The sequence below is a fragment of the Oratosquilla oratoria genome, chromosome 1 (genome assembly GCF_046742065.1).
Source record: "Oratosquilla oratoria isolate Oo_2021 chromosome 1, ASM4674206v1, whole genome shotgun sequence".
NCBI lineage: Eukaryota > Metazoa > Arthropoda > Malacostraca > Stomatopoda > Squillidae > Oratosquilla > Oratosquilla oratoria.
In genome coordinates, this window is record NC_134777.1 from 100,844,633 (window position 1) to 100,858,026 (window position 13,394).

Below are 13,394 nucleotides of genomic sequence, written 5' to 3' on the forward strand. Positions count from 1 at the left end.
GTGTGAGGAACAAGAAAAGGAACAAGCAGCTCGGAAGGCAGAAAAGAAACGTGGACAGAGAAAGGCTAAGCGGGAAAAGGAAAAGGAAAAAAAGAAAATTGAGGAAGAAAGAAAAATGGAATTAGCACAAAGAAATACTTTCTTATCAATGACTGATAGAGAAAAGAGGGCACTTGCAGCAGAACGACGACTTGCACCCCAGCAGGAGAGCCAGCAAAAAGCAGCAAACAGGAGTGAATGCATTTCCCAACAGAGGTGTTTCCAGTGATGAATTCCACTACCTAGATTGCATTTTTTGCTCAGTGTCCTGTGTGAAGGAGTATAAAAGCAAAAATAAGTCAAACTGAAGGAAGTAAATTATTGTCTGTATGACTTCAAGCTAGCAGAAAACTCAGGAATTACCTCATCTGCTTGAATTCCAGGGGTACTCAAACTGGGGTTCGCGAACCCCCAGGGGTTCACACGAAGTTTTGTAAGGGTACTTAGATGGCTGACGAAAAACGTATTTTAAATAGTGGTAGTTGTGGATTATGAAATTCCGTGCTAGCAGTGTGTGTTCCTTCAATCTCACTGTTCTACGCTGGTTTCTAAATTAACAGTGTTGATTACCAATAGTTGAATCGGGTGTGTGTGTGTGTGTGTGTGTGTGATGGTTCTTCTCAATAAAGTCATTAACATTTGAATAATTTTATAATATCCTTTGCAGAATTATTGTACTTTTATGAGTTAGTCAATAAATTACCATTCTCTTCATTGTCAGATTATTGGGGGTTCGGGAAGATGATCTTATAACTCAGGGGGGGAATTAACGAGAAAAAGTTTGAGAACCCCTGTAACTAAGGGATGCCCATGAACAATCTTATCCCTTTGGCCCACTCTCCTGATGCTGAGTTATTGCTACTTTGTCATGTAAACAATGTGAATTAAATATTTACACCAGTCATTTCTTTAATTTTTATCTAATGTGTCATATACTGCAATAAACATAAAAAAGGTGTTGTGTTTTTGTAATTGTATATGTATAGCGCTATATAGTTACAGATATAAGATAAAGTGTAGTGTTCTATTTAAATTCAAAACAGTTTTCTGTTACTGTATTCCAAAGGTAGGAGAAATAGTATAAGGTAAGCAGAGTAAGCTTCCCGTATTTAGTTTATTAGAGACCGCTTTGATTTTGTTGTTGTTGTTGTTGATTTGTATTTTCTCTTTGTCGTTTTTATTGCTAAAGGAGGAGCGAAATGGCTTGTGAAGGTTGCGTAAACCTAGAAGTCCGTCTCAAGTTGTGTGAGGAGGAAATTCGTCTTCACAGGAGTGCGCTCCGTGAGAAGAGTGAACCCTCCCCACAACCCAAAGAGCGTTCCACTTCTTCCCCTACTGTCACTGCCGTAAGCGAGTGGCGCTCCGTGGGGTCCCGTTTGTCGAGCCCGCGTTCGGTAGACGTGTGTCCTGTGGAGGAACCGCTGGCTCTAGCCAATCGTTTTGCTCTACTGGAGGATGAAGTGGCTGAAAACCAGGAGTTCTTGGTGGTGGGGGACTCCATGGTGCGAGGCTATGACGACATCCTGCAGCGGAAGACTAAGCGACGTTGCAAGCTTGTATGTCAACCGGGCCGTGGGATCGCCGATTGTACCCAGTCCATCAGGGAGCAAGGACGGAAGAACACGGTTACGATTCTTCATACGGGAAGTAACGATGTAGGTAGGGTCAAGATCGAGAGAATACAAGGTCTACTCAACAGCTAACCAGTATTTAGGTCGTTTGCGCAGTGACGTCACTAGAAGTACCTGGCCGAGGGTTCGTTGAAATTCCGGCCTCAGTCCAGGTGTGGCTGGAGTCGGGAACGTGTCTCCGATTTCTTTTAGAATATTTATGCGTAACTAAAATAATTATGCCGTCCCATTGTGCAGAAAAACACATGTGAAAGGGTCTGAAATAACTTACCATAGATTTCCAGAGGATGAATATGTGAGAAATAAGTGGATTACGATTTGCAAACGAACAGAAAGATTTAATCCAACCAATTCTTACATGTGCAGTCGGCACTTTGAAGCAAATACATTCCAGCTTAGCTTCCGTAGCCAGCGTCATTGCCCTATGATGTTTGTGGATAGAAATTGAATCTGATAGTTAAATATCGACATTTGAATTAAAAATTTCTGATTGTTTATATTAACCCATCAAAATATAATACAATAATTACACAATAAAAGTTGTTGCACTCAAAATTCAGTCGTCAACCATGTAATATACATGGGTCGTTGTTACAAAAAATGAAATGTCAGTGTTTCATGTAAACAAATCGGAAATGTAATATTTACTTACCGTGTTTTATACTAAATTTGTACCTAATTTTGTTATTTCTTGGGATATTGACATTGGATGGAAATAAGAGTAATTAGTATTTAACAATGAAATAACGTAGACAGTGTTAAAAAGTAATGATAAAAGGAAACGCCCATATTGGGTATTGGGTAACCGTACCACCGAAACAGGGATGTGTATTGTTTTTAAACAAGTGGCATGGTGTCATCTATATATCATTGATAATTCATGCCATATCCTTTAAGTTTGGCAAATCGTTTTCTTCATAGACAAAGATAATTGTTTGTGGTAAATGGATTCATAGACTTGGATACTTGTTTGCCCTCTACACAAAGAATAACCTTTAAATTTCTTTATTAAATATGTCAAAAATAAACCACAAGAATATTTTTTCAATATGAAACCCCCATTTTAACGGTTGCAGAACATGAAATAGGTAAGTCCCCCATCAAATATGTGGTGCCTGTACGTTTTCTCTTTTACCTAACATTTTCACTTACGTTTTCACCATTTTCTCTGTGGGCTCCACTTCTGATGACGTCACAACATGCGCGTGAGTTGACCTTGTATTCTCTCGGTCTTGGGTAGGGTGAGATCAGAGGAGCTTGTTCGGAATTACAAGGTTCTCCTTCAGGAGATGAAGGAACGTGGGAGCCGTCACGTAGTCTGTGGGATCCTCCCGAGGATCTACGCAGGCTCGTGTTGGAACAGTAGAGCCATAGGGATCAATGATAGGATATCGCAGTTGTGCACACAATTGGGATACCACTTTCTTGATCCTTGGTATCTCTTTTCTAGGCGCCAGCCATGACCTTTACGCTTCTGATGGGATCCACCTTACCCGCAGAGGCAAAGATGTTCTTACAAACCTCATTGTGGGAGTCTGTAATGAATTAGCCCCTTTTTTAGGGTAGAAGCCCAAAGGGAAGGGGAAATACAATGTACTTGGGAAAACAGTGTAGAGTATAGCATTAATGTAGAACAATGTGCCAGTATAGGACAAAATATAATTTTAGGATATAATGTCGCTAGAGGACGAAATGTTACATTAGGATGTAATGTCATAAGACAAAATGTCACAATGGGATGTAATGACAGTGGAGGACAAAAGATCACGATGGGAAGTAATGATAGTGGAGGACAAAATATCACGATAGGATGTAATGATAATGGAGGAGAAAATATCACGGTAGGATATAATGTCAGTGGAGGACAAAATACAATTTTAGGAAGGGATACCGGACAGAATGTCAATGAAGGCCAAAATATCATGATAGGATGTAATGTCAGTGGAAGACAAAAGATCATGATGGGATGTAATTATAGTGGAGGAAAAATATCACGGTAGGATATAATGTCACTGGAGGACAAAATATAATTTTAGGAAGGGATGCCGGACATAATGTCAATGAACGACGGGAGGCCGGCGTGAATCACGGTGACGTAGGGGGACAAAATGTACAAAAGAGATCGGATGACCGTGATCGACCAGATGTCCGTGATGGGGGAAATGTTCATTTTGATGGGAGAAATGTTAATGAGGCATTGAATGTCAATGAAGGACCAAATAATAATATAGAGCAAGGTATAAATGAAAAACAAAATGATAATGTAAGACATGATATTGAAACTCAAAATGTGTCAAAAAGAAATAATCACGAGTTTCTTAAAACCATGTACTTTAATGCTCGTAGTATTAGGAACAAATATCAAGAAATATAGGCGTATGTCAAAAGCGAAAATCTCGATATGATAGGAATAACTGAGACATGGTTAAATGGTACAGAGTTCGAAGCTGAATTTAATATTGCGGCATTTAAACACTTTCATCAGGATAGAAACAACAAGAGAGGTGGGGGTGTTCTGTTGTACGTTAAAAACAATGTTCATGCTTGTGTTTTAGAGAAAGTGAAACAGGATGCATATGATAGTTTGTGGGTCGAGTTAACCCAAACAAATGGACAAAAAATGAATATAGGTGTAATATATAGGCCAAAGACATTATCATTAGCAGACGACAAATTGTTATTTCAAGAACTGTCTAGTTTCTGCAACCGGGATTTATTGATAATGGGTGATTTCAATTTTACTGACATTGATTGGATGACCCTTGAACATGGCCATATAGGTAGTCGCTTGATTGATTTTCTTGGTGACAATTACTTAATTCAGCATGTAAAAGAGTCCACAAGATATGGAAACTTACTCGATCTATTGATCACTAGCCGCGAAAGCATAGTAACTGATGTAGAAGTAGGTGAATCTGTTGCAAATAGCGATCACGACTTAGTTAGATTCAAACTCCTAAACAATTTTAGAATAGATACTTGTGTTTCTAAAATACCCGATTTCAGTAAAGCTCAGTTCATAGGACTACGTCAGGAGCTTCAGCTTACAGATTGGGAGGCAAAATTAAACGAAAGACCTGTAGATCAGATGTGGGAAATATTTCAAGATACGCTCACTAAGATGATTCAGACTTACATTCCTTTTAAGGACAGATGTCCCTCAAATCAGGCTCGCCCAAAGTGGCTCGACAAAGAAACTGAAAAAAGTATTGCTAAAAAGAGACAGGCTTATAAGAAATATAAGTGCTCGGGTGCATCTAATGACTATGAAACTTATGTATCAATACAGAGAGATTTAAAAAAGACAATGAGAAAAAGAAAACGACAATACGAAATGAACATCGCTGATAAATCCAAAGAGAATCCCAAAGAATTCTATAGTTACATTAGAGATAAAAAGGTTGTTAGGAATCACATTGGTCCACTATTATCTGCTGACGGTCAACTTGAATATTCAAATGAAGGAATGTGTAATATCTTAAACAATTATTTTAGCTCGGTATTCGTAAACGAAACACCTCAAAGTGAATTCCAAACTGAAACCTGTGAAAAGTCTAGGGTAAACTTACTCACTACGGTAAATATAACAAAATAAAAAAATAGAAGGTGACGGTTGACATCCAAGAATCTTAAAGGAAATGAAAAACGAGATTGTTGTTCTATTAGAAATTATTTTCAAGAAATCCATCATATCCGGAGATGTCCCAAGAGAATGGAAGCTAGCTAACGTTACTCCCATATTCAAAAAAGGTGACAAAAAGAAGCCAAATAACTATAGGCCTATAAGTTTGACTTCAATCGTAGGAAAAATAATGGAAACTATCATCAGAGATGCTATCGAACATCATTTAGAAAATAACCGTTTGATAAATGATAGCCAGCATGGTTTCAGACGGAAACGTTCTTGCGTGACTAACTTACTTGAATTCTACAACACAGTTATTTCGAATTATAACAAAAGAAACATTAATATATCTAGACTTTGCAAAAAGCTTTTGATACCGTTCCACACGAAAGACTACTTACTAAATTAGCTTTACACGGAATAAGAGGTAGCCTATTAGGTTGGACTAGTAATTGGTTGAATGGTCAAAAACAGAGAGTTGTTTTAAATGGACAAACTTCTAGATGGAAAAATGTTACAAGTGGAGTTCCTCAGTCTTGGGCCACTTCTATTCATAGTATATATAAATGATATAGACAATGGACTAAAATCCACTATTTCCAAATTTGCTGATGATACAAAACTGTGCGGAGTGGCAAATGATCACTCAAACCAATTAGATATTCAAGAAGATTTAGATCAATTACAGCAATTGTCTGAAAAGTGGCTAATGAAATTTAACACAAGTAAATGCAAGGTAATGCACATAGGTAAAAATAACAGTAAGTACGATTACAAGTTATTTGGAAATTCGTTAACAAAAGTGGATAGTGAAAAAGATCTCGGCGTAATTATCAGTAACGACCTCAAATCATCCAAGCAGTGTATTTCAGCCTCTGAGAAAGCAAATAAGATTGTAGGACTGATTGCGCGATCTTTGGATTTCAAAAGTCCATCACTCATTAACAAGCTATATAAATCGTTAGTTCGTCCACATTTGGAATATGCTGTTTCCGTATGGTCACCGAATCTCGTTAAAGACATTGACAGACTGGAAAAAGTACAACGGCGAGCCACAAAACTGATTCCAAATATCAAAAATAAATCATACGAAAATCGACTAAAACATATGAATCTGTTTTCCACCCCAAAAAAAGCGTAGACTCAGAGGTGACTTGATACAGGTCTTTAAGATTTTAAAGGAAATTGACAACATCAAAAGTGACCAAATTTTCACATTGAATGAGAATCAGACAAGAAACAATGGTCTCAAACTGTCCGGAATTAGATTCAATTTCGAAGTAGGTAGAAACAACTTTGCCAACCGTGTATTTAATGAATGGAATAAACTTCCTGCACAGGTAGTGCAATGTAGTTCAGTTCGAAGCTTTAAGAATCATTTAGATAAAACACCTAAGCAAGATGCTGTAATGATTATAATTTATTTTATATTATTTTTTTTTGTCTCTCTGATTTTCATTTATTATTAGTTATATGTCAATTTATTATTATTTACTATTTACCTGTTTGTTTATTATTTAACTATACCTATGCATTTATTTATGTATTTTATTTGTTATTTACATTATTATAGTTTTTATTTATTATTTTATTATTATTATGATTTTTTTCGCATCCGACCTAGATATGGACCAAAAGGTCTCCTGTCGGCATGCTTCGCCTTTGTAATTCCTTTGTAGTCTCTTATATGTGGGGTGACGTGTTTGAATGTGATGTAGTGTTTGATGAGATCTTGAATTTCTGGTGTGAAATTTGGTTTTGTGATTTTCTGTTGCCTCAGGAGATATATTTTTGTTTGCGTTTTATATGGTTGTGTTGAAGGTGTGCACAGCAATGTCTATGTCTGTGATTGATGTATTGCTTATTGTCTCGAAATCTTGTTCTGCATCTCCAGTGAAAGCTTCTCAGTTTGCTTTTTCTTTTGTAATTAATGCATGTGTTTCTGTGGCCAACTGTGATGTATCGTTTTTTAGTGGTGATAATGATTGTAAGGTGGTCGAATCCAAGGACTCTGACCACTCTCCAAGATGAGGGGATTAAACATGGGAACAGGTGATGTCAGGAGAGGAAGAGGTGTAGAGGACTTGATGGTGATATGTATGTGATTATGGATGTTGTTCATGGTGGTTAGTTAGTGTGTCAAGATGTGCCTGCAGATCAAATTCTATGTTCGTGTCGGAGTTGTTGACATACCAGGCCGACAACTTGGCTTTGATGCCACCACCCGTGGGGATGATGGTGAGTTGGTCGAGGTTAGGCCTGAAGTTGCTGGGAACTGTTGGGGATGATTGCGGGGAGATGGAAATGTCAACTATTGTGATTGTGGGTTTGTTACCTGTTCAGATTTGGATTGATTGGATTTCGGTTGTGTTGTCGGTGCGAGGGAGGAGGGATTTAATAGTGGTAGTTGTGTTCACAAAACAGATGGATTGGTGGACCAGGGTGACGAGGTGATGAGTTTGGAGTATGTCGGACACGTGTAATTTGTGGTGGGTCCAGTGTTGCTCCCTACCTCTCCAGCTAATGGGAGAAGAAGAAGAATGATCGCCGGAGAATCACCTCTTGGTGAACAAAAAAAAAAAAAAAAGAAAAATGAAAAAATAAAAAATCTGAAAGTCTACCTTTGGGTAAGGTTTGTGGTACTTGCCCCCGGGTAACCGAAGCTGCTCCTAGGGATTCGTGCCTTCTGAAAGGGTGGCAAGGCCTTCTTGTGACGGTTTAGCGGTCACAAGAATAAGATCATCTTCACAGAGTCGGTCCTGTTCTCAACTGATTGCTGTCGCGTGGCTCTCGGCGGGAGAATATTTATTGAGTATGACACCATGCAGCGAAGGGTTTTATACGGCCTCGACCCACACAGCAAGGGGTCTCCCTCTCAGATGTTTTAACTTGAACAAAATCTTTTGATTGCGTCACTTCTTGGAAGAGTCGACTGCAAATCCTTCACTATAGTCCTGCCCTCAGTTGGGAATATATTTCTTGTCTGTGTTTTATGTGTGTTGAAGGTGTGCACAGTAGTGTCTATGTCTGTGACTGATGTTCTGTTCAGTGTCTCGAAGTCTGGGCATTAGCTATAACGAAATATGTAAAAAAAATTCTTCGGATCGAAGTGGTTAATTCCTGCACACAAAAAAGTCGAGAAGCGTTAACCATAACAAAATCAATAAGGGGTACCAAAGTAGCGAAGGGGGTTTCTTAAGAAAATCCTGACCCATTCAGAAAGGGATTATATCCTCAACATAGAAATAATACAGAAGTAAATCAATATAAAAAGAAAAAATACCCTTACATTGACTGGAAGAAACTGTAAGAACTGTAATTATAGCGAAGTAGTCAAAAATATATAAGACGTCTCATTTATAAGACTAAATAAATTTGAATTTCATCAAACTGAATAAGATTGTCTGGTGGAAGACGGAACATCATTAGAGCAGACGTTGAGACTTCAAGGATTAATTGCATGAGTTGCATAATGGATAACAATTCGTCGTTTCAGACTCCGCCCTCTTCTGACGACGGAGACACAAAGGCCTTCTATTCACCATTCAATGCCTTACGGGAAAAGATATTGCCACTGTCCTTGGATTTTGTTTACATATACATGCCTACATACATGCATGCATACATACATACATAAATACATACATGCATATATACATACATACATACATACATACATACATACATGCATACATACATACATAAATACATAGATGCATATATACATACATACATAAATACATGCATACATACATACATACACACATGCATACAAACATACATATATACATACATACATACTACATACATACATGCGTACACACAAACACGGAGGCTAGGGCATTCGAAGGTCGGGAGGACTCAAGGCGTTGAGAAAGACTTTGGTAGGTTTGAGGCTGATTGTGATGAGTAGCACATGTACTATTGTTCCCTTAATCAAAAGAAGCACCGTCCAATTATCAGTCAAACCCCGACCCTGACCTTCAAACAACACAATACAGTCATCAAACCATACATTCATCCCAACGACCTTTAGCCTCTAATTTATCAAAGATTTCTTTGGTGTCCTTGAGCCTTCCCTCCCTCCCTCTTCCGGTGTTGTAGCCTAGCTGGACGTCGAATCCTTATTTTTAGATGTATAAACTGATGAACCCATGAATCTTATCTGTCTAAAGGTTTACCATTCCCCTGGAGATCCAGCACTTAGCATTCTTAAGGACATTTTGTGTAAACTTCTGCAGATCTGAACTAAAGAAGCCCAATTTCACGGGCCCTACTAGAAAATGTGAGTGCAGGTCGATGGTGTCGGGATAGGGTCCACACTTAGACCACTTTTCTCCTATCATTATATGGGTTCGTTGTAGTGGAAAATCTTTAAGGAATACACTGATCTGCAGCCGCCAACCTATGCACGGTACATAGATAACGTATTCTTTAATGTGAAAATCTGAACCTATTACCCCAACTTGTCCAGCTTTCCCAAGTCAATTCCTCTCTTAACTTTATATTTCAAGCAGAGAATAATCACATATTCCCCTCCCTAGATGTTTACGTCAGTGTCCTCATTTTTCATGAATGCCCCTCCATTAATATCCAACAAATGCTTACTACAACGCTGCCAAGCAAAAGAAGGCCTCACCCCAAAACGAATACAAAAAACAACACAAGACCAACTTCACCTGACCATCCAGACCTACCATAACACGGTTTACCATACCACACCATCACTCACAATCTTACAGTCTCCACTGTGTACGAAGTCATCTTAACTGCCCTATCCCATTGTATCATTCATGTGTATGTAGCCAGTTGTCTCCCATATTTATAATTGAGGGGCTGACCTGGGGATTACAGTTGTCGAAGGCCTGGTAGCCAGCGTATGGCTCCTGAAACCGGACTGGAAGTCTTCTGTCGAAGAGGTAGTCTGGTACCAGACTAGAAACTTGCCTCATGTACCTACGTTGACAGTAGAGTCGATGATGGCCAACACGAAGACCTTCTCTAGGTCGAGGAATACATCAGTGACTACAGTCATCATGCAAGTCTGATCCAAGACCACCAGACAAAGCTTCCTCAAGCTCATGACTTATGCCTTCTGTGACCAGGACATCTAATGTCAACGTTTACATGACCTTACGGATTGTCTCACAAATAACACACTTCGGCAGCGAGTTCTCGAGCATCTCCCGCCATGTCGCAAACAGCTGACTCCTGGCAGTCAACGTCCTGAAGTCCCTGACCTTCAGGCGGTAATGAGAACTCCGAGACTTCCGGCCCTGTTGATGCTCTTCATGATAACATGGAGGCAGCGTTCTCCTGACGAGTCTCCTCCTACACCCACCCCTTGTGTCAACACACTTGTGGCCACCTAGGGGAAAAACTTTTGGCAATGCCTTAGCCCTTAAAAAAATGTAAATCCCCACCCGTGAAGATGACCATTTATGGTGAAAAGATATCTCGGAAGATGAAAACTAGGTTTTTGTATTTGCACTGAAGATGTAATTATACGAAAACTCTCTTCTTCGTTAGTTTACTTTTCCTAGTTGTTACTTACGCACACACACACACACACACACACACACACATACACACACACACATATATATACATATATATATATATATATATATATATATATGTGTATATATACATATATATATACATACATATATATATATATATGTACACATATATATATATATATATATATATATATATACATCACTAAGACAAAATGTTGCTGCACATTTGTAAATAATAATCACGAAGAACCCACAGTCGGAATAAAAGGAAACTTTAGAAGAATGTGTATCTTCTATATTTCGCTAATAGCTATAGCACTCTTCAGGAAAGGGTTTAACAGTGCTATAGATATTAGCCGAAATATAGAAGTTACATATTCTTCTAAAAGTTCCCTTTTTATTCCGACTGAGTTCTTCGTGAATATATACATATATATATATATATATATATATATATATATATATATATATATATATATATACATACAGTATATATGTGTGTGTGTTTGTATGTACATATGTGTCTGATTCACTATGGTCTTGGATCACGTGTTGGACTCGTGATCGACAGCTATTTCCCTCCCGGAAGAGAGCTCAGAGCTTATATATGACAGATCTATGTGTAATGCTGTGATCTTTAGACGCACGCACACACACACACACACACACACATACACACACAAAATAAGTGTTGGAGTAACGACTCGCAGCGCAGTGATACTGAAATTATTTCAGTGTGTGTGTGTGAGTGTGTGTGTGTGTGTGTGTGTGTGTGTGTGTATGTGTGTGCGTGTGTGTATGTGTGTGTATGCGTGTGCACGCGTGTGTGTGCGCGTGCGATGGGTATATATGTGTGTGTATGTGTGCGCGTGTGCGTGTGTTCGTGTGTGTGCGCGTGTATGTAAACACAGACACACACACACACACACACACACACACACACACACACACACACACACACATATATACATATATATATATATACATATATATATATATATATATATATATATATATATATATACAATAAGAATTGAAATCTACAGCATTCTGGCAATTGATAACCTTTTTAGTATTTTCTAGATTTCTATCATGGATACGGTCATTTGGGGGAGTGGGCAAAGACGTTTGTTCGTGAGTCTCATACTCAAGTAAATCTATGTTGAAGTCACCACAGAGATATACGTTTTTATTTCTAAATGGAGTTATGATTTCTTCAAGCATATTTGTAAACTCATTGATGTTTGTGCCTGGCTTTCTGTAAATTCTTGTTATGACGGTATTTTTTTTTTCTTTACTGAAAATCTCAACAGCTACGCAATCAAATAGGTTTTCATGCGAATTAGTGGATTGATTTATTAGTTTGCATGAAATTGATTTTTTTTTTAAGATAGAGACTCCGCTGCCTTTTTGGATCTATCTATTAACACTGTAGGGAGTATAGTCTTGTAGGAAGTTTACTAGACATCCTGGGTCAATCCATGTTTCGCTTATCACTATAACGTCAAAGCTTTTATTGAGTAACTTGAGATAAGAGTCAATTTTCTGATAATTAGCGTTTAGGCTCCTTGCATTAATGTGAATTAGTGTGAAACCATCAATATCACGAAATACTGTGTCAAATTGTGTATCACTATAGTAATCGCTGTCTTTGTTAGTTTTGAGTAGAAATTTAATTCGGGGTCAATTTGGGTATTATTGTGAAAATTCCTTTTCTGATATTTTGTCTATTTCTTTATACTTCTTAATGGCGGTATATACAGTACATCCAGGTTTTTTGATGCGAGATTTGGCGCGGAAAACAAAAAATTCATTTCTGTGTTTGAGATGGCATGATAGGGAAATGTTTTTGAGCAGTCTGTGCAGAACCAGTTTTTGAAAATATTGGGGTTATTTTTGGCAGTATTTACGGGTATATTTGCACTCATGAAATGATGTAAATGTTTGCATTTGAGGTGATTGGTAGGGACAAGGGTATGGCATGAAGAACAGTTTTTTGTTATGTTTGTTTTTGTTTTTGTGTTAGTTGTAGTGTTCATGGTTATGTTTGTGTTAGAAGATTAAGGAATGTGAACTATTGAAATTCAACTAATTGTTCAAGATTACTTACTTGATGTACTTTTTCATCCTTGCACTTGATATACACCTTGCAGTCTCTTGTCCATGTCGAGATGATCTTCCCTTGTTCTTTAAGTATATTAAACTTAACATTGAAAATATAATTTTGATATCAAATTACATTTGCTCCTCCTTTTCTATAATATTTAAAATGACCTCCAAATTAGTAATATAAAAAGTCCTCCAGAAGTCTCTACCATGTTGTCACTTTACGAGTGATCTGTTCTGCACGAGACTGAAGTATTACAAAATGACGTACTGATAGTTGAAACAAATTGTAATTACACACGTGAATCACAATGGCAAAAGCCGACAAGACTGTGAGAATCTCACAAGGTGTTTATTCTCACAAGGTGTTTATTCTCACAATTACACACGTGTCAAATTCGAATAAAAGGTTAGTAAGGCATCAACTGATATTGATTGTTTACTGTCATAAAAGATTCATGCTCGTGGAGG

General features: G+C 37.9%; 1 protein-coding gene across 1 annotated transcript in view; it reads left to right on the forward strand.

Annotated features, from left to right (window-relative positions):
• The window catches only part of LOC143029190 (tRNA endonuclease ANKZF1-like), an 8,966-nt gene extending 1,640 nt beyond the window's left edge, over positions 1-7,326 (forward strand). The window contains exons 1-3 of the mRNA XM_076191739.1: positions 1-50; positions 2,747-2,758; positions 7,076-7,326. The exon at positions 1-50 is cut by the window's left edge and continues 1,640 nt beyond it. Of these exons, the coding sequence (XP_076047854.1) occupies positions 1-50; positions 2,747-2,758; positions 7,076-7,326 (313 nt within the window). The remainder of the gene's footprint in view (positions 51-2,746; positions 2,759-7,075) is intronic.
• Positions 7,327-13,394: the final 6,068 nt, after the last annotated feature.